Source organism: Peromyscus maniculatus, chromosome 2 (assembly GCF_049852395.1).
Source record: "Peromyscus maniculatus bairdii isolate BWxNUB_F1_BW_parent chromosome 2, HU_Pman_BW_mat_3.1, whole genome shotgun sequence".
NCBI classification, from domain to species: Eukaryota; Metazoa; Chordata; class Mammalia; order Rodentia; family Cricetidae; genus Peromyscus; species Peromyscus maniculatus.
This window is the reverse complement of record NC_134853.1, coordinates 158,427,884-158,450,074: the sequence shown is the minus strand read 5'-3', so window position 1 is coordinate 158,450,074 and position 22,191 is coordinate 158,427,884. Positions and strand designations below refer to the sequence as shown.

General features: G+C 52.6%; 1 protein-coding gene across 1 annotated transcript; it reads right to left on the bottom strand.

Annotated features, from left to right (window-relative positions):
• Positions 1 to 397: 397 nt before the first annotated feature.
• Positions 398 to 16,194, bottom strand: Tas1r2 (taste 1 receptor member 2). Its single transcript, XM_006980918.3, has 6 exons — positions 16,004 to 16,194; positions 13,445 to 13,745; positions 9,478 to 10,254; positions 7,898 to 8,107; positions 2,674 to 2,797; positions 398 to 1,326 (listed from the first exon to the last, which is right to left on the bottom strand). Exons 1-6 carry the CDS (start codon positions 16,192 to 16,194, stop codon positions 398 to 400), a joined length of 2,532 nt encoding a protein of 843 aa, XP_006980980.3.
• Positions 16,195 to 22,191: the final 5,997 nt, after the last annotated feature.

Below are 22,191 nucleotides of genomic sequence, written 5' to 3'. Positions count from 1 at the left end.
ACATAGAAGGCCAAACCTGTGCTCCCCAGGAACTGGAAATGAAACACAGAAACAGGAAACATGCTGGAGCCCAAGGTCAGCCTCACAATGACCAGCCTTGAGCAGGCTGGAAGGCATGGGCCACAGCCTGCAGGTGCTCACTGTGACCACCAGATGGCAGCGGTAGGCTTACAAATCAGACTGTACTTGGAGCCCCATAGGTCACCTTGGGTGGCTTCTTCCATAAGTGAGTGGCAAGCTCCAGGCAAGTGAAATAGCTCAGGGCGGGGGGAGGCAGGGGGGAGTGCAGTATGGGTATTTTCAAGTGCTAAGTGGGTAAAAATGTCCAGACTACAGGAATGGCATAGCAACACCAGTGGCAGGCTGGGGTCTCTGCCCCTGAGGCCGGTGGGCAAGGCTAGCTCTTCCTCATGGTGTAGCCCTGGATCATGCTATTGAAGTAAGCTGGAGTGTTGCGCTCTGGGTAGAAAAGGATCATGTAACACTTGGGGCCAAAGTATCCCAAGCTGATGGCCAGGAAGTTGAGCACAGTGACCAGGAGGTCCATGATGGTGACCAGCACTCCATTGTGGACGGACATGAAGGTGCAGAGGGAGATGGAGGAGGTGAAGGAGAAGGTCATGCTGAGGGTGATGAACTTAGCCTCGTTGTAGTTGGTGGGTAATTCCTTGCCCATGTAAGCAAAGCTGAATCCCACCACGGACAGCAGCAAGTCCATGCTGGTGTTGAACAGTAGCCCATTGCGGTAATTAGGGTGACAGGAGAGGATCACGATGTTAGGGTCCTCAGGGTCAGTCCGGCCAATGGGGTTGATGGTGGTGGCCAGCATGTTGGCCGCCACCAGGGCTACCTTGACGGCCGTGATGAAGGCCACAAAGACATAGGGCCCGTGGTAACGCACCCAGAAGCCATAGGCTCGTGGCAAGCGTCTGGCCATCTTGAAGACACATACAATCTGGAAGGAGCGCACGGTGATGCAGGACAGGCAGACGGAGAAGCAGACGGTGAAGAAAGCCTGGCGGCAGAAACATGTGAAGACCGTGGGGCGCCCCACGTACACCGGCACCATCCCAAACGCCAGCAGCAGCGGCACCAGCATCAGGAAGCACATGGGGCCACCAGCGGAGCGCACCATGGGTGTCTGGAAGTGTCTCCAGAAGATGAGCAGAATGGCCAGCGTGCTGAAGAAGCCTAGGGAAGCCAGTAAGGCCACCACGATGGTGGGCGCTTCGTGCCACTCCAGGAAGGCCTGCAGCCGCTTGAAGCAAGTGATGGCGTTCATGTGGGACCACATGGAATCCGGGCAAGGCAAGCAGTTAAACTCATCTGCAAGAACCCACAGGGACTCCCATCAGCTGGATCCCCACCTGTGAGCGGCTGTGTCTTCTGGGCCCTGAACCAGAGGGAGGCAAGGACCCCTGGAACCTGACCTCACAGATAAATGGGACCCAGCTGGGTTAAGTCCCTCTCTCAAAGTCACAGAGCCAGTAAGTTACCAAATAAGGATTCAAACCCCGGTCTCCTTGCTCAGAACCCAAATCAAAGACCACTCTGTCAAGATATCGCCCCCTAGTGGGAGAGGCCTGCAACCACATCCGCAAGGCCCTCATTCTGTTAGCATTTGGGGGGGGGAGTGTTTGCATGGGGCGTGTGTGTGTGTGTGTGTGTGTGTGTGTGTGTGTGTGTGTGTGTGTGTGTGTGTGTGTGTGTGTGTGTGTGTGTGTACACATGGGTATATAGCTAAAAGACAACATCAATATTATTCCTCAAATGTCATCCTCTTCCTTCTTTCCTCTCTCTCTCTCTCTCTCTCTCTCTCTCTCTCTCTCTCTCTCTTTCTTTTTTATTGAGACTAGGTCTCCCACTTGCCTGGAACTCAACAAATCATCTAAACTGACAAGTGAGCCCCAGGGATCCACTTGTCTCAACCTCCCCAGCCCTGGTTCCAAATGCATCATGCCTGGCTCTGTTTCACATGGGTTCTAGGGACCGAACCCGTGTCCTTGTACATGCAAGGTAAGCTCTTTATGAACCGTGTGTCCCCAGCCCCATTGAGAGCTGGACACCGTGGCAGGTACCAGAGATAGAGGGCTCTGGAGACCAGTAAAGCCTGGCTCCTGTCTGCAGGCGGCTGACAGCTGTGACAGACGGCTTAGCAGGAGCCTTCAACAGACTTGACCAGCGCTTAGTCGGGGCCCTGCGTGCCGCTGGGCACACAACAAGTGTTATTATTCAAAGGTGAAATCATCAATTAATTTTTCATCAATGAGGTCATGAGAAAGCTTTACACTCAACCCTGAACTGTGCTACACTGGTGTGAATTTTAACGCTGGGGTCGGTGTTCTAGAGAGAGTGTGTATCAAGTGAGAATTCAGTCAGTGGAACTGGGGGGATGGCTCAGTGGCTCAAGTGCGTGGCACACAGTGTGAGGACTGATCCCGGAGCATCACACACACAGAAACCTGTACTGGGGACTGTGCTTCATGGGAAGCCACAAGAAGCACCAGGCTTGGTCTCTGGCCTCTGGATACTTGCATTCCCTGGGAAGGCCTCAGAGACCCTGGCACAGGGAAGGGACCCCTAAAAACTCCAGGACAGGGTAGGGGTGCTGAGCCATGAACAGAAGCCGAGGTCTGCTGAGGAAGGGCCGAGCAGGGGTGACGGGAGCCGTACCTGCAGAGAGGTTGAGGTAGGTGCCTGGTAAGCAGTTCACGCACTCAAAGCAGCAAGTGTGGAGACCCACGGGCTTTTTCATTTGCCCAGGCTGGCAGCTCTTGGAACACATGGACATGGGGATCTGGAGGAAGAAGACAAGAGACCCCGAGCCCTCTTTCCCCACCCTCTGAGAGGCCAGTGTACCCCCCGCCACCCCCGCACACCTAGCAGGATGCTCCTCGGGACAGGGTAGCCTGGCCCTGTCTGAACTGCTGTTAGAACCGGGTCTTGCAGGACTCTCTTGGCTTGCCTGTCTATGACCTAATCCAACCCATCATCCTCTGGCAAAACACCCAAGGGTTACGACAGAGACTTCCTGGGGATGTAGACAAGATATCGTGCAACCCTGGGGTGCTGGCAGCCATCACACCACCAAGAGGATATCATGGCCAAAGAAAAACCTGATCTTGGTGGGGGAGAAGTGAAAGATATCGAGAGATCCTGGATCTGTCCTCGCCTGAACCACCAAAACCTGTCCCGCTACCCTGCTTTCCTGTCACTTACAGCCAAGGCTCCTGCTTCCCTGTCACTTACAGCCAAGGCTCCTGCTTTCCTGTCCTTCTGAAAAGCAGGGGTCTCAGGTGAACTAGAACACACGGGCAGTGTTCCTGAAGAGCCCAGCACAGAAAGGTCATGAAGCATGGACTGAATGGATGGATTATACACAGGAAACAGTAGGTGTGAGGCTGGTGTGGAAGAGGATGAGGAAGGTGTAGTGTCCGAGCCTGGTGAGGGGAGCCATGTGTGGCTGGAGCATGGTAGAGGGAGGAGACAGTGAAGTACCTCAGGCAGCCACAGCTCTGGGGTGGGTGAGCAGCGGCCAGATCCTGTGGAGATTGTATTTTGTGACCAAGGAAAACCGTCTGTTACAGGCATACACAAGAAGGGGCCAGGGCTCAGACCAGGGAGCCCCAGAAGGACCCCCCAACACCAGAGCCTACCTCTTTTTGTCTCTTTCAAGTCTGAGGTCTCTGCCTTCATGTCCCACTACATGCACATACTTCTTGTACCGGTCATCAGATGGCATTTCTAGGTTAATGTCTGGCCTCCACATGTACATACATACGTACCATGCACCAGCACACATGTGTATGCATACCTGCACACACACAAACTTGGGGCATAAACTGATGCCAGACACTGGTGTACAGCATTGAAGACTGGTATTTTCATGAATTAGATGGAGAGTTTTAAATACCATGGAGAAAGCTAAAAGTGCTACACGGGAGAGCTTCAATGGGGCTTTGAGAAAAACTGGGCATGGCTGGCTTCCAGCTTGATCATGGGAAGCTTGAAGTCCTCACAGTGAGAGGACAGAAGAGCAAACCCGGAATCAGCAACTCAGATCCCCAGAGAACTGGGCTGTGGAGCCCAGCACAGCCTCCAAAGCTGCAGTCAGGTGCATGAAGAGGGTATTCAGGAACACACAGAGTGTTCCACTTACTGGTAGGAGAAATAACCCCAGAGAAAGCAAATTAATAAGAAAACTTACCAAGCAAATGACTGACTGACTGACTGACTGACTGAGGCTGAATCTTTACTCACTCAGATTAAAAAACAAAACTACAAATACATAAAATAAAAGATGGAATCTCAAGAGAAACCCAAAGATATTATAAGAAACCCCAGAAAAGAAGCATGAAAAACATGTAAGCCTTTCGCACAGCAACCACATATAATATAAGTATAAACACATACGCCCCTAACAAGAGAGACTCCAAATACATAAAGCAAGCAAGAAGCAAAGGAAAACAGAGAATGTGTAGTATTTGAAACTGACAGGTGGAAATGTCAACATCATACTTTCAATTAATGCATAGAACTAAACAGAGGATCCACAATGAAGTGGAGAAGTTGACCAATACCATAAAACAACACACTCTACTAGGACACTCTGCCCAGCAGCCGCAGAGCGCGGCATCTTCTCCAATGTGCATGAATCTCCCAGGACGGACACTATCCAGACTTGGCTGCGATGCAAGTTTTAACCAAATTAAAAAGATTGTAATCATGGTAGACATGTTCTCCAAGCACAGAAAAATCAAATGAGATATAAATAAATAAATAAATAAATAAATAAATAAATAAATAAATAAATAAATAAATAACAGAAGGAGGGGCTGGAGAGGCTGCTCGGAGGTTAAGAGCACTGACTGCTCTTGCAGAGAACCCATCCTGGGCTACACAGCGGGACTCTATATAAGAAAACCAAGGGGATTGGAGATGTAGCTCAGTTGGTTGAGATTGCCCAGCATTCGTGAAGCCCTGGGCTTGAACCCAGCACTCCATAACCCAGGGATGGTAGGACATGCCTACAATCCCAAGCACTCAGGAGGTGGAGGCAGAAGGATCACATATTCAGGTTCATTCTCTGTTACACAGTGTATTTGAAACCAGCTTGGGTTAGAGACCCTGTGGACAAGGAAGAGAGGAAGGAAGGAAGGAAGGAAGGAAGGAAGGAAGGAAGGGAGGGAGGGAGGGAGGGAGGGAGGGAGGGAGGGAGGGAGGGAGGGAGGGAGGGGGAGGGAGGGAGGGAGGGAGGGAGGGAGGAAGGAAGGAAGGAAGGAAGGAAGGGAGGGAGGGAGGCAGAGGAAGTGAAGAAGGAAGAAGGGGAGAGGAAAAGGAGGAGGAAGAGCAGGATATGGCCAGATGGTAGAGCTCTTGCTTAACACGTGGAAGACCCTAGGTTTGATCCCCATGACTGTGGAATATACAAACAAACAAATAATAAAGGACCTCAAATCACTGGCTTTCACTAGAGCAGTGGTTCTCAACCTTCCAATTCTGTGACCCTTTAATATAGTTCCTCATGTTGTAGTGACCCCAACCACAACATTATTTCATCGCTACTTCATAATTAAGTTTGCTACTGTTATGAGTCATAATGTAAATATCTGTGTTTTCTGATGGTCTTAGGTGACCCCCCACAAAGGGTTGAGACCCCCAGGTTAAGAACTTCCGCACTAGATTGTAAAAGTCGAGGACTTAGAGTGGTAGGGGTGGGATTCTGGTCCCCAGTGGGGAGACATATCCATAGCAAACCACCTAGTTCCTCTGAGGACCCCCCACCGGCGAATGAGAAGGTCCCAGAAGGAGGGGGCTTGGGTTCTCACAAGAAGCTAGGGCATTCAGGGTAGACTGCCGGATACCTGAGGACAGCCCTATGCCTCTGTCTCGGGGATAACTGCTAAGGTCCATTTACAGCCAGGTGGCTGAGGGCCGAGGACCCTAGGATAGACATTCTCTGAAGTAGTCAACCAGAGCAACCAGCAACCACACGCCAGTGAAAAGGAAAGACCCCAGAATGGAGGTGGAAGAGAGAGATGGTCGCCACCTGTTACTTGCCCACCAAATGCCCCCTTTGCACAGACAGGGCTGCCCAATGCCTTAAAGGCTCGGTGGCCCTCCAGACTCAAGCAGGACAATCTCATGTGGCCATCACTTGCCAGCACCCCGCTCAGCTGCCAGGCTGTGCCTTTCACTCTCTACCATGGGGGTGTGGTGTAAGATGTCCACCTGGAGCTGCTAGGCCCTCAGCCACGTGGGACCTGGAAATACAAGGGCTTAGCACACCACAGAGCAACCTGTGGCCACCAGGAGACGAGATCCAGCCAATCCATGCTGACCATTTCTCTTGCTTGGGACACAGCTTGAAGGCCAGTCCTTAGAAGGTGACGGAAAGATGGCCCTCCAGTGGTTCACAGCAGGGTCTGGCTTGAGGGCATTCCCTCGGACTGGTTTCTCCTCTTCCCTCCTGCATGCTTTTCCAGCTCCCAATCATGACACTTGGGGGCATATCTGTAATCCTGCCTCAGGCTCTACATTTCAAGGGGAACTCAGACTGAAGTAAGACCTATGCTATCTTAATGCCTATGACCTGAATATGTAACCCGATTCCATTACAGGGTCATTGCATATATGATTAAGGAAAAGAAGGGTCCCTCATCGGCGAGGACTATGTTCTTACACAGAGGGGACACGTGGACCCTGACAAGAGCACAAAGACACTGCCAGGTGAAGAAGGCAAAGATCAGAGTGAAGCATCAGCAAGCCAGGGAGAGCCAGGGAGCACCAGCAAGCCAGGGAGAGCCAGCAAGCCGAGGAGAGCCAGGGAGAGCCAGCAAGCCGAGGAGAGCCAGGGAGCACCAGCAAGCCAGGGAGAGCCAGGGAGCACCAACAAGCTGCCAAACACCAGGAGAGAGGCCAAACTGGCTCCTGGCCTCCTCAGGGACCAGCGGCACCTCTCCCTCTTCTTCTGCCTCCAGAACCTGAGACAAAGAACACCCGTGGTTTAAGCTCAAGAAAACAAAGACAAAGACACCAGCCTGGTTGACTCCACAAGCTCAACACTGAATGACTGGCTATGGCTGGAAGGCTATGTAGAGAAAGCCTCGACTACAGACCAGCTGTGTGGACTTAAGGATGTTACACAACCTCTCTGTGCTTTTGGTGTTCTCATCCACACAATGGGGAGAGCGGTAGCCTCGGTCTCTGTGATGCGTAATCCTAACAACTTGATGAAACTTAAAAACTATGGGAATCACCTCTGGGTGTGTCTGAGATGGTGTCTCCTGAAAGGTTTAGCAGAGGAGGGGAGATCCACCCTGGGTTTGGCACTGTGGATGTGGGCACTATCGTCCCATGGGCTGGGGTCCTGGGCTGAATAAAATGGAGGAAGTGAGCTGACCACCAGCCTCCATCTCTCTCTGCTTCCTGTCTGTGGATATCATGTGACCAGCCACCTTGGGCTCCTGCTGCCATCCCTTCCCCACCATGATGGACTGTGTCCTTAGCACGCACGCACACACACACACACACACACACACACACACACACCTACAACTACACCTACACCTCGTGCACCCACCCCGAGCAGAAATAAACCCTTCATTCTTTAAGCTGCTCAGTCATTTGGTGGCAGCATCAAAGAATGTACGTAATCCCATCACCTCACGCTGATATGGAAGTCACATGCACTGCAGCACGGGGCTGTAAGCAGAGTCCCGCCCCCAGTCCCCCATCTGCTGGAGCTAGAGCACCTTAAACTCCATAGTTCTCCGTTGGCAAAGAGGGACAGGACCCCAGGCCCTACACCCCAAACGGAGACCCCACCGGCCATGACTGATGCATCTCTGAGGGCCCTTCTTGACAAGCCCCCAGCCACTGCTACCCTCCAGCTGACCGTGTTGTTGGGGGTGTGCCAGGACACATTGTGGATGTAGGTCATCCTCTGCTTGGTGGGGGAGTAGAAGGCGATGCTTTGGAAGGGATTCTGGCTCAGGTCCCACTGCCACTGGATGATGTCCAAGAACATTGGCATGTCCCCCTGTTGGTCGAAGAAGAGCTGGTTGCCCAGGAGGGTGAAGTTGACATCCCAGAGCTCCCTGAGTAGCTGGAGGGGTCAGAAAGAAGGGAAGCAGAGCTGGCATCAGAGATGGGACCAGACATTTGGGAGTCTACCACCCCTGCACGGGCCTCAACACCTGTCAAATGTGCGTGTCAAGCTCTGGGGGAGCATCGGTCGGCGGGTAGTAGGTAACTTTGGAACCTGGTGTGCCTGGAGCTAGGCCTCATCCCTGCCACACTCCTGAAATTTTGGGCCTCTTGCTCAACCTCTCTGGACTCCAATTTCTTTTCTGCAAAATGGAAGCAGTAGGATCCTGTCTTCTGGACTCTGGAGCCCCATTAGAACCTTAGAATGCGGGCTAGAGAGCTAGCTCAACCGTTAAGAGCACTGAGTGTTCTTCCAGGGACCTGGGTTCAATTCCCAGCACCCATATTGCTGCTCACAACCACCTGTAACTCCAGCTCCAAAGGATCCAACGCCCTCTTCTGGCCTCCATGGGTACTACACACATGTGGTGCACATACATAACACTCATATAAATAAATTAAGAAAAAAAAACTTAGAATAGTAGCAGAGAATATTGCTTTCTCACCTTCCCCTCCCTAAAAGTCACCTGGGGTGTCCCTTGGGGGTTTCCTCCACCGCAAATATCATCTGGAATTTTCCCTGCACTCAGTCCTTCCCATTCTCCCACACCACAGGGTCAGCTCTTTCGGAGGCCATCTCCCCAAACTGGTGCTGGCCAGAATGTGCTCTGAACAGAGCAGCCCAGGCCTGAGTTGCAGTCCTCGCTCTGCCCTTACTTAGTTGGCTTTGTGACTCTGGCTCCCTGTGCCTCAGTCTCCCTAGGTGTGAAAGAAGCATCACGATGCGTCCTAGCGGGCACCTGGCAAGCGGTGCAGCACCGCTCTGAATGGGGACAGGGCTACCAGAGCCTCAGCACTCAAGAGTCAAATCCGGCCGACAGCCAAACACCTTTCAAAGAACTGCGCATTTCAGAACGTAAGTACTTAGAGCAGTGGAACTAAGCTCTGAGGCTATGCGGCAGAGACACGTGGCTGAGACAGAACAAAGCTGTGTTGTTGTGTTGATGTACCCCTCGGGGTATGTGTGTGTATATAGTGTATTTGTCGGGGGGGGGGGGCATGCCTGTGCACCCGCACAGAGCCCAGAGGAGGACATCAAGTGTCCTGCTTTGTCACTGTCCACCTTATTCCCTTGAGACAGCGTCTCTCCCTGAACCTGGAGCTTAGTTGGCAGCTGGCGACCCCAGCAATCCTTCCATCTCTACCCTCCCCAGCACTGGGGTTACGGACACACACACAGCCAAGTCCAGCTTTTTCTTTGCCCGTATCCTGAGTCCCTGAGCACGGCCACGGTGGAGTCGGTCCCTGCAAGGTTAGGTAGGCCCTCACCTTCCATGGGTAGACCACTTCCTTGGTGCAGCGGACCTGGTTGCAGCGCAGGAGCCTGTGCAGGGCGTGGGCCACCGCGTAGACTGCCGAGTACACACTGTAGACCACACGCTCCCCAGAAAGCATCAGGACGTTGCTGTAGGACTCGGTGATGTTCAAACAGGCATCACAGTCCTGGTTGCACGTGGCCCGTGGGCTGGTCTTGTTGGATATGGGTTGCGTTGCCTTGGTGTGGCGCACTCGGAACTCGCTAAAGCCAGGGATGGAGACCCTCTGGATGGTGATGCCCAGGAAGGTGCCCGTGTGGCGCAGCTCTGTAAGGTTGTGCAGAACTGGGTCGATAGACCAGGACTCGGAGGCGATCCACACGAGGCCGGTGAAGTTCCAACGCAGCACCTCCCGGAAGAAGCCGTGCAGGGCCAGCTCTGGCGAGAACACCACCACAACCCGGGCTGTGGTCCGCTGCAGCTTCTCTAGGATGTTGTCCAGTTGGCTCTGCTCCTCGGGCCCCATGCCCTGGCTGGGTTCGGGTGTGGGCAGAACCTCCTGGAAGGCGATGCAGATGTCACCTGTTCTGATCAGACGCTGGCTCAGCAGCTGCCCATTCTCCCGGCCATAGTCATCATTGCTCACCAGTACCACAATCCAGTTCCAGTGAAAGTGAGTCATCAGTTGCACCATGGCCTCGATGTGATGGCTGGCACTGGGCACTGTGCGCAGCATCGCGGGGAAGCGCCGCTTGTCCCGCAGCTCATCAGAGATGGCGCTGTACGTGACCTGCCGGAGTGAGGTATTAGAGGAGGCACTCCACCTGACATCATCGCCCTGGTGACATGTGGGGACACATACATGCCCAGGGATGGGTTTACACCGTCATCATCATGGCCACCTTAGTAAATATGAGACCCTGCTATGCACTATGACTTGTCGGAGTGACCCACATCAGTCTCCTCATCGCCTACTGCCCCTGACAGGGCATCTATTGTGTGTCACATCCTGGCTAGGTGGTACACATCTGTCTCCTTCCCACCACTTAGGAACCCTGACTGAGCTCCTACCGCACATCCTGAGCGCCATTTTTAATCTTCTCAGGGCATCCCAGCCTCACCATTGGCCACATGACCTCCTAGACCCCAGATGAGGCTTTGTTCCCCTCACTGGCTACTCCATCTCTTTTCACGGTTCCTTCCCTCTGCTGTGACCTCATAGTCTCAGTGCACCCCTAAATGCAGGCTCCCAGCCTCGTTTCTCCTCCACCACCCTCGTCTGCCTCCCAACTCTCATTCAGCCTTTTGTGTAAACATTGTTTCAAGCCAGAGACACCATCATCCAGCTCTGGCCAACCTCCCTCCTGAACCTCAGGGGTGGACTTGAAAATGTCCACCTCCCATCTCAAACTTGACCTTTCCAATCCCAATGGCTCTCCTCTGAGTCCATCCAGCGTCTTCCCAGATGTCCATAAGTGTTGGGAGCATAAAGATCTTTTTGTCCATGGATCATCAGAGAAACCAGGAATGTTAATCACATAGGGGTGTCTTCTCAATAGGGGAGATCAAATGAAATATCTCCAGCAAGCTGTGTGGATTTTGTTAACGACTTGACGACCTCTTTGCTATCTGTGGAGGCAAACCTCACCCACCTTTTGCTATAGAGGAAGATCTCACCCAAATCCCCCAGAATGTTTATGCCAGACTCTTCCTCCCTAGCTCCCAGTTAATAGAACCTTAGAGGAGAAGTCCCATGTACTGCTGACCTCTATGCTATCAGTCAGAGACCACACTAGATTCTAGGACTTTTAGCTAGAACCTACTATCATGGTCACAGTAAGCTTTATTGTGAATCTGGGATGGGAATGATTGTTGCCTGAAAACCTTTCCCAAATCATGCTGTGTTTTAAATATGCTGACAATGAACCACCTGGCACCGGACTTCCTGAAGTCTGATCCAGGTTGAGGAAGTCAGTCTACACTGGACTTTCATTCTCATCTCTGCCTGCATGGACACCTGCAGGTCCCTCTCACCTAGGGAATCCATCCCTTCCAGTGTTCAGGCCAAAAGCTTTGGTGGCATCTTTGGCCTTCTGCACACACCACATACTCACCGGCCCGTCTTTTCAGTTGTCCCCTGAGGGTACCCACCCATCGCCGACCTCCCGACTCCATCCCAGCACCATCCTCGTGGCCTCTGCTTCCCCTGCCTCCTATTTTCCTCCAGGCCTTGGCTCCGCTCACCCTGTTCTGTAAGCCCATCAGGTGTCTCTTACCATCACATCTGCCAACCTCTTGGAATGACCTCCTCCCGGCTGCTTGCATAGCTCCCCTAAGCCCTGGAGCCTTTGTCCTGTGGTCAGCAAACCCACCTGATCGGCACGCTGAAAAGTCTCAAGCCTGCTTCTCTCTCCACCCTGGCTACTCTGCCTTTTACCCATAGCGCTCCTGACATTGTGCATCTCTCATTTATCTGTACGTATCCTCTGTGTCTTCCCGTAGGAGACAGACTGCACGCAGGCAGGGATTTGTGCTTGGTTCCCAGGTGTTTCCCCAGCACCCACAACCGTCCCTGGCATACAGTAGGTGCTCAAGGGATGAGCTCAGTCCTGGACCAGACATTGCACATCAAAATGTTAGCACATAGTTAGCACCTACCATGTGTCTGACCCTGCTCTGGGTACTTTACAAGGTAAGAGCCACAGCAGAAAGTCCAGTACTTGCGCCAGCCTACTGTGTGCCAATCTGATCTTTAGTTAGTATTCTACAGCTGTGCTGGACTGGGCGATTTCACCCATGTGGCTGGTGACAGACAGACAGCAGTCAGAGCTTTGCAAGATGGCCGAGAAGGAAAAGGCATTTGCCGCCATGCCCGAGGATGAGCTCACTCTTCCAAGATCCACTTGGTGGAAGGAGAGAATCAGCTTCCACAGACTGTTCTCTGACCTCCACACATGTGCCATAAAATGTGCGTGTATTCTCTCCCCAAAAGCAAATGAAGATGTGACCCAAAACAACTCAAAAGATGCCAGGCGTGGCAGGGCACTCCTTTAGTCTCAGCACTCGAGTGGCAGAGGCAGGTGGATCTCTGTGAGTTTGAAGTGTCAGCCTGATCTACAGAGTGAGCTCTAGGACATCAGGGCTATGTAGAGAGACCCCCATCTCATGCCCCACCCCACCCCCAAATTTAAAATATAAGTGAGACGATCGGCACTTTTTTGGGTGTACATGTGTACGAGTGTGTGTACGTGTGTGTGTGTGTGTGTGTGTGTATGCATGATATGTGTGTGCATGTGTGTATGTACACACATGTGTTGAGCATGTGTGTATGGGTTCATGTGCACATGTATGGAGGCCAGAAGGCAGCGTTAGGTGTCTTCCTCAATTACTGTCCCCCCTGTTTTTGGAGATAAGGCCTCTCCATGAACCTGGAGCTCATAGAGCAAGACTGGCCATTCAGTGAGCTGAGGGAATCCTGTCTCCATCCATCCCCGGCCCCCGGGGCTGGCCCTGGTGTTTTATGTGGGTGCTGAAGATCCAAACCCAGGTCCCCACACTTGCACACTTTACCACCTGAGCCATCTCCCCAGGCCCCGGAGGCACTCCTTGAGGGCCTGCTGTGAGTCAGGTTTTGTGCCAGGCAATTGAGCAAGCTAATTCTGAATACTCTTTAGTTCTCATTCCTGAGAAAGACGCAGTTGGTGGGAAGGATAGCACTGCAGGCCACCTACTGTGTGCTGAAAACTCCTTCATGTTGACCACTTCAACCCACAGAAAGTCCTGGGTGGAGCGTCATCAGCCCACTTTACAGATGGGGAAACTGAGCCTCAGAGGGTGAAGAGATTCACCACAGGCTCCAGTTAGTCAGCCTGCCTCCTGTGCTTGAACTGCTGCCTGCCCCTGCTCATGTTCCTACCATGGCTGACAGGAAAGAGCTCCTCACCCTCTGCCCCTCCCCAGCCACATCTCCCAGGAATCACCTGTGGAATGAGGAAATGGGAGAGGAGGTTGGACACAGTGATGGCAGACTCAGAGTTGTCTGGGCCAATGACAGCCACCACGTGGGGCATATAGTGGCTGTAGTCTTGGAGGATGGGCAGGAATTCGTCATCCTGTGCCAGGAAGTAGAGCCCAGGATGGACATTGTTGGAGTGGTAGCACACATCCACCATCTCGTAGCCAAGCAGCACGCCCGGCAGCAGAGTGCTGCAATTGTTGATCTCCTCCACAGCGAAGCGCATGGCCTGCATGAGGTTGTAGCCCAGCACCTTCATGTCGAACCTGCAGGGCCACACACTGTGAGGGCGGGTCCCCAGGGAGGGGCGGGGCTCACACTGTGAGGGCGGGTCCCCAGGGAGGGGCGGGGCTCACACTGTGAGGGCGGGTCCCCAGGGAGGGGCGGGGCTCACACTGTGAGGGCGGGGCTCACACTGTGAGGGCGGGGCTCACACTGTGAGGGCGGGGCTCACACTGTGAGGGCGGGGCTCACACTGTGAGGGGCGGGTCCCCAGGGAGGGGCGGGGCTCACACTGTGAGGGCAGGGCTCACACTGTGAGGGCGGGTCCCCAGGGAGGGGCGGGGCTCACACTGTGAGGGCGGGTCCCCAGGGAGGGAGGGGCGGGGCTCACACTGTGAGGGCGGGTCCCCAGGGAGGGGCGGGGCTCACACTGTGAGGGCGGGTCCCCAGGGAGGGGCGGGGCTCACACTGTGAGGGCGGGTCCCCAGGGAGGGGAGGGGATACTGATGATGATGATGATGATGATGGTGATGGTGGTGCTGGTGATAATGATGGTTCCCCACACAGGAAAGCTTGACAAGGAGTATTACAGAAGATTCTGGCATTTACCACATCCTTGTCACCACTGTCCCTGTGACCACACTGTGATCTCTACCACTGTCCACCCTTCATTGTCCACACTGATCTCCTCCATCATTGCCATCCCCACCGTCACCACCATCTCTCCCTGTCCCAGCACCACCACTGCCGTCCCTGTTACTGTGATCATCTCCACCACCAACATCACCACACCATTACCATCACCGACAACGACATCACCACCACTGCTACCATCACTACACCAATACCACCGTCAGTAACACCATTACCACGACTACCACTGTTTCTACCACTATGCCATCCCTAACAATAATCACTACCACCATCACCACCACTACCACCACCATCACTATCACTGTTGCTGCTACACCATCACCACTACCACCACCATCACTACCATATGCCACCACTACTACTACACCACTATCACCAATATTACCATCATTACCACCATCACTACCACCATCACTACCATATGCCATGACTACTACTACACCACTATCACCATCAATACTACCATCATTACCATCATCATCATCACTACCACTACATCATCACCAGCATTACTGCCATAACTGCTATCATCACCAACACCATCACCAGCACCACTGCTGTACCATGACCACTACCATCATCACCACCATAAACACCATTATTATAACTACTAACAGTCACTATCAACACCCCCATCTTTAAAACGATACAATAACCATCAACACCACCATTACCAATACTTCTGCCATCACGACTACCGTCACCACCATCACTATAACTACTACAACCACGACCACCTCACCGCCACCATCCTTGTACCCATTTAACTACCACCATTATTGCTGCAGTCAACATTTTCAGTGTTATTACCATGTCGCTGCCACTGGTCCTGCCGATCATTACAGACTCATCATCACCATCATCATCATCACCATCATCATCACCACCATCATCATCACCATCACCATCATCATCACCATCATCATCGCAGGCATCAGAAAACCTAGCACCATGCCCGGTGCCATCACTGCCCCAGCCTCCCCAGCCTCAAGTCCACACAGCATCCTTCTCCTCATTGTTATCTAAGTGGGGAATTCCCAGCATCAACCCTTCGTCAGCCTTTCCCCTCTCCCTCCCTCCCTCTTTCCCATCTCCCACAATGTTCCACCTCCTGAGCAAGGTCAGGATGGCTCCCATCTCTAAATGGTGCTGTCACCCCAAATGGCTCACGGAGGGAGAAGGAGGACTCTCCAAGCCTGGAGCACTCCCTGTCTCTCTAGCCACAACCTTGGAAACTGCAAAGCACCCTTCAGTGTCCGGTGTCTGAACCCAATACTCAAACACCACCACACAGAGCCTGGCATCTAGACAAGGCTTTGACATGATCTGACTGGGGCTCCCACAGGCAGTGGAGGATGGCTTTGGTGGTGACCCTGTGAGCTTAAACATCCTGCCCTTCCAGGGATGTAACATAGGGGCACTCCAGATCTCAGGATTACAAACACAACTGCTTGAAATTTCAGCAACACAGACCGTGCAGGGGGTGGGGGGCACTGGAGACTAGCAGGCTGGGTCTAGGATTGGGGGGTTGGCAAGGAATGAGGAGAAGCATTCTGGGCCCTGGCCCGGCCTTCTGAGGACTCTGCTTTCCCTGACCCTGACTCCATGCCCACCCCGCCACCACCCACAGCTTCATATGGAGACTCACTCATTGCACTTGGGCACCTGCAGGTAACTGAGGTGGGAGATGCTCTTCACGTTGGCGTGGAGAGAAAAGAGGCCACCCAGGAGGTAGTCCCCAGCCAGGTGGAAGTCGGAGTTCTCTATCAGCTGGACTGGCTTAGCCAGAACATGTAGTAGGAGAAACAGCAAGTGGAGTGTCCTTGCCTGGGGCCCCATGACAGCGAAGTCACGCTTTAGGAGATGCCCCTACCTCGCCGCCGAGCCTGCCACCCCATACTGAGATTTGCACAGACATTTACATAGTGACGGTCCTGCCTGGGGACAGGTGGACAGCCGTAAGGGCTCTGGGGAAGGAACGGACACTGGGGCAGGATACGGTTCTGGGGCCCAGTGGGGCCTGCACGCCACGGGAGGACAAGGCGTCTTCGTGATGTGGCCACACCCAGCCTGAGCTCATACCGGTGTGGCCCCTGGCTGTGAAGGTGACAGCCAAGGTGGACATGCAAAGCAGATAGAGAAGGCAGGGGGATGGCCATGGGCACAGTGAGCCCAGCCTGGCCCACTGGTTTGGTGTCCCCTTTGGCACACGAAGAGAAGAAGTAGGCGTACCAGTTGGCATGCCCGATGGACAGAAGGGGCTGGGGTAGGAACCAATGGCTGCCTTTCCCCACGCCTCCCGCTCTGCGCCCTCACGACCCTCATACCCTTTCTTGTCTCTTCAGTTCTGGTCTCCGCCCCTACCCTCCTCCTGGACACACTGGTGCTGCGCTAGCTTAGGGTGCAGAGGTGTGGACCTTCCTCTAGGCAGGGTCCACAGTCTACCTTGTTTGGACGCTGGGCAGGGACTACTGGAGAGGTCTGCACTGGTTGCCCACAGGCTGGGCATGGGATGTTAGAAGACATCTCTAGAGTGGCTGGGTATGGTGGTGTAGGGCTGGCATCCAACACTCAGGTGGAGCCTTGGCCATACAGGGCGCTGGTTGTTAGATTTCGTCAACTTGACACCAGCTACAGTCATCTGGGAAGAGGGACCTCAACCGTGGAATTGCCTCCATCACACTGGCCTGGGGGCAGACCTCTAGAGGGGTTTTCTTGATTAATGGTAGATGTGGGAGGGCTCAGCTCACGGTAGGAGATGCTACCCCTCAGCAGGGGTTCCTGGATGGTGTGACAGCAAACTGAGTGAGCCTCGGGTAGCAAGGCAGTAAGCATCATTCCTCCACAGCCTCCACTTCAGCTCCTGCCCCCCAGGTGACTGCCCTAACGCCCCTCCACGACGGACTACAACCTACAAGCCGAAAAGAATCGTTTCCTTCCTCCAAGTTGCTTTAGGTCCATATTTTATCACAGCAACAGAAAGCTAAACAGGACAGGGAGTTTGGGGCCAGCCTGGGCTACCTGAGACCTCAAAAAAAAGAATCTGAAGAGGTAGTGAGTGGGGCACTCTGTAGACCTGGGATGCTTCCTGCATAGGGATGAGAGCATCACTCCCCTCCTCACCTCTAAGCATCTTCCCTGCTCCCCCAACCCCGTTTCTCATCCGTGAAAGGTAGCTACGCCCACTGCCGTCACAGGCTGCCATGGCCTAGACTAACTGGCGGGATCATGGGGCCCATAAAACAGCCTCCAGGACAGATACTGAGGCTGAACGGTCCTCACTCACCAAGCATCACGTGCTGCAGGCTGCCACCCCAGAACTTTGTCTCTCAAATGTTTCATTTGGTCCCCAGCTACTGAGAAGTGTCAGACTTGAAGGGTCAGGGCTGAGACTCCACCCTGGGCAAGAAGCTGCAGAGGGGTCCTGTGGCTTAACATCCAGGGATGTAAATTGAAGCTTGGCTGTTCCCTCTTGTATCCTGTCACCCACCTGTCCTTCAGTGTCCTCATCAGGGAAATGGGTGGGATAGGATACACTCGATGAGCTACAATGAAGGGTGAGATCAAAGTATTTTTTACTAATTAACTTACAGTGTGTGTGCGCGTGCGTGCTAGGGTGAATGATGGAGGTCAGAGGACAAGTTGCAGGAGTGGGTTCTTGCCATCCACCATAAAACTCAGGTTGGTGGCGAGTGCCTTTACCCTCTGAACCATCTTGCCAGCCCAAGGCTCAGTTCTCCAATGCCAGGCACAGAGCCTGTGCTCTAAACCGGCCTCGGCTCTCTGCACCCTGGGATGACGGAGACACTGGACTGACGCATGGACTAAGGAAATGAAGACAGGGCTGGCTGAAGGGAGCAGGTGTGGACCCTGCCATTTCCTCTGCCCCATCCTGCTGAAGCTCCGGGTCACAGCATCCAGGAGGGAGCAGATGGTCCCTCATTTCCTTAGAACATATGCTTGAGTGACTGTGTGCAGCGGCGGCGGCAGGGACGTCCGGCCACAGTCAAATGGTCCCTGTCCAGGCTCAGGGCTGCGGCTGGGGCCCTGGCCACAGCAGGGAAATGAAGGGGCTCTGTGGGTGACCGCAGACATGGGGACTGACAGTATTGACCATGCAAAGCCTCAGGAACCCAAATGGGGAGCGTGGCCTTGAGACCAACAGCCCCAAGCCTAAGGGACCACCGATGGCCTTGAGTCCCTGCAGTTAAAAAGGAGACATCATGGGAGGGTCATCTAGAGACAGTGACAGAAGAGCCCAGAAGCCAGTGACCTGATGGAGAAGACTGCCAGGAATACAGACTTGGCATCAAATCTGCCTTCCCCTGTCCCCACCACCTCTGACCTCTACAATGGCCTGCTATGGTCACTGGGAGAGAGGATTTTCCAGAGGGCTGGGGTAGGGCTCAGTGGTCGAGCACTTGCCTGTCATGTGCTAGAGTCCAGGGTCCATCTTCAGAACTGTAAAAGCTTCTCGGTATGCCCCTGAGTAATTGGCACCATTCATTCAAAAACATAAAGAGCTAAAAATGCCATCCTTCCCTTCTGTGAGTCACAGCCAGGGTATCCATGTTACTTCCACCTAGAAGGGAGCTACTGTGGCCAATCAGCTCGAACCCAGAGCTTTGCACATGGGCAGGGTCCCTCACTGGCTCCTTCCAGCAGGAATCAGCAGCTGCTCTGAGGGTTAGCAGAATGGGTCTCCCCAAGGAGGTACATACAACACTGAGTGTGAACACAGGAGTATAGCAGAGACATATCTGGGTTCACCTCCCAGCAACACCACTCTCCTGGTGTGGTGGTTTGAAAGAAAATGGCCCCCAAAGGGAGTGGCACTACTAGCCGGCATGGCTTTGTTGGGGTAGCTATGGCCTTGTTAGAGGAAGTGTGTCACTGTGGGGGCGGGCTTTGAGGTCTCATACATGCTCAAGATTGTGGTGGTATTGTGTTCCCCGAAATATTGTCCACTCTAATAAACTTATCTGGAGTCAGAGACAGAACAGCCACAATATTAAACATAGAGAATAGGCAGTGGTAGCACACGCCTTTAATCCTAGTATTCCAGAGGCAGAAATCCATCTGGATCTCTGTGAGTTCAAGACCACATTGGAAACAGTCAGGCATGGTGACACACGCCTTTAATCCCAGGGAGTGATGGCAGAAAGTGGAAAGGTATATAAGGCGTGAAGACCAGGAACTAGAAGCATTTTGGCTGGTTAAGCTTTCAGGCTTTGGAGCAGCAGTTCAGCTGAGAACCATTCGGATGAGGACTCAGAGGCTTCCAGTCTGAGGAAACAGGATCAGCTGAGGAATTGGCAAGGTGAGGTAGCTATGGCTTGTTCTGCTTCTCTGATCTTCCAGCATTCACCCCAATACAAGGCCTCAGGTTTGATTTTATTAATAAGACCTTCTAAGATTCCTGCTACACAAGATACCACCCAGTGAGACAGACCACTTCCTTTTGCCTACAAGATGTAGGACTCTCAGCTACTTCTCCAGCACCATGTCTGCCTGCAAACCCCCCCCCCCCATCCCACCATGATGAACCTGGACTGAACCTCTGAAACTGTAAGCCAGCCACCTCAATTCAATGTTTTCTTCGTAAGAGTTTCCATGGTCATGCTGTGTGGTGATATTATGTTCCCCAATATATTGTGCACCCTAATAAACTTATCTGGGGTCAGAGAACAGAACACCACTAGATATAGAGGCCAGAAAATGGTGGCACACACACCTTTAATTCTAGCATTCTGAAGGCAGAGATCCGTCTGGATCTCTGAGTTCAAAGTCACACTGGAAACAGTCAGGCATGGTGACACATGCCTTTAATCCCAGGAAGTGATGGCAGGAAGCAGAAAGGTATATAAGGCATGAGGACCAGGAACTAGAGCTGGTTAAGCTTTTAGGCTTTTAGCAGCAGTTCAGCTGAGATTCATTCCAGATGAGGACTGAGAGGCTTCCAGTCTGAGGAAACAGGATCAGCTGAGAAGTTGGCAAGGTAAGTTTAGCTGTGGCTTGTTCTGTTTCTTTGATCTTTCAGTGTTTACCCCAATACCTGGCTCCCTAGTTTGTTTTTATTAATAAGACTTTTTAAGAATCGTGCTACAATGGTCTCTTCATAGCAATAGAAACCCTAACAAAGACAGCTGGGAAGTACTCTGTCAGCTCTGCCTGTTTCCCCATCTGTAAAAAAGGAGTGAGGCTATACTTGCTAGTGGGGGATGAGAGTACAGAGACACATGGAGTCCTTGATATATGTATTAGCCAAGGTTTTCCAGGAACACAGAATCCATGGGGTACAGAAAGGGGAAAGAGGAAGATATGTATGAGGAGACAGATGGAGGGAGGGTGAGAAGGCCTGGGAAGAACTATCTACAGAGGGTAGTCTACTGGTAGTCTACTGAGCCTGGGTGAGCTCATCCACTATTCTATTTCAGCACTGAACTGATCAGACAAGGCCCATTCACACTATGAAGAATCTGCTGTGCTTCCTAAAGCCAGGCATGGAGTGCTGTAAACCCAGCACTCGGGAGGCTGAGGCATCCGGCATCCGGATTCGAGACTAATCTGGACTACACAGCAAGACCACTTCTCAAAATAAACACACTGGGGCTGGAAAGATGGCTCAGTGGTTAGAGTGCTCACTGCCCTGCCAGACAGCTAGAGTTCGGATTTGAGCACCCACTTTGCACAGCTCAGAGATGCCTCTAACGCCAGTCCCAACTGTTTTAATCGCCCCTTCTGGCCTCTCTGGGCACCAGTACACACGTGCATACATAACAAGCACACAAACACACATAATAAAAATGTAAAAGCCCACTAATTTAAATCTTACTTTCATCCAAAAGACACTGTCACAGAAACTTCCACAATGGTTGACTAGGTCTCTGGGGACTACGGCCCAGCAAGATGAACACAAAATTAACCACCACCACAGCACACTGTGTTAGAACACTGGGTAAACAGGTAACATATCTGAGCACTTGTCTTATGCTGTCCGGAATCTTCATGGAGCGGCTCACTTGACCCTCTGTATACACAAGGGAACCCACCATTTTAGAGCTGGAAAGATGGAAGGTAGGGGAATTTACATAATTTTCTGGCGATCACCTTGGCGGGAGACAGAAAGCCATGATCTAAATCCAGATTTTAGACCAGGCTCCAGGGTCACTACTACCTCCTATGGTGGTATTGTGTTCCCCCAAAATATTGTGCACCCTAATAAATTTATCTGGGGTCAGAATAGACAGCCACTAGATACAGAGGCTAGAAAATGGTGGCACTCACTTCCTTAATCTTAGCATTCCAGAGACAGAAATCCTTCGATCTCTGGGAGTTCAAGGCCACATTGGAAACAGCCAGGCATGGTGACTCACGCCTTTAATCCCAAGAAGCGAGCCTTTAATCCCAGGGAGTGATGGCAGATAGCAGAAAGGTATATAAGGCATGAAGACCAGGAACTAGAAGCATTTGGCTGGTTAAGCTTTCAGGCTTTGGAGCAGCAGTTCAGCTGAGATTCATTCTGGATGAGGACTCAGAGGCTTCCAGTCTGAGGAAACAGGATCAGCTGAGGAACTGGCGAGGTGAGGTGGCTGCAGCCTGTTCTGTCTCTCTGATCTTCCAGCGTTCACCCCAATACAAGGCTCCAGGTTTGATTTTTATTAATAAGACTCTTTAAGATTCATGCTACAACCTCCAGCAGGGACTCCCCAGCCTCAGAGCCCCCTTATACCACCAAGGGCATCCAACTGCACCACATGACAAGATGCTGGCCATGAATTAGATTCGGAAAGAGAAGCTAGCCAGCCCCTCACCTCCCTCCACAACCACCACAAC

Coding starts and splice junctions, on each gene's coding strand:
- Tas1r2 (XM_006980918.3), bottom strand. CDS start 16,194: ATGGGGCCCCAGGCAAGGACACTCCACTTGCTGTTTCTCCTACTACAT. Junction 13,746..16,003: donor CAGGTGCCCAAGTGCAATGA/GTGAGTCTCCAT, acceptor GTGGCCCTGCAG/GTTCGACATGAAGGTGCTGG. Junction 2,798..7,897: donor GGCACACCCCCAACAACACG/GTCAGCTGGAGG, acceptor TTCTTCCTCCAG/ATCCCCATGTCCATGTGTTC.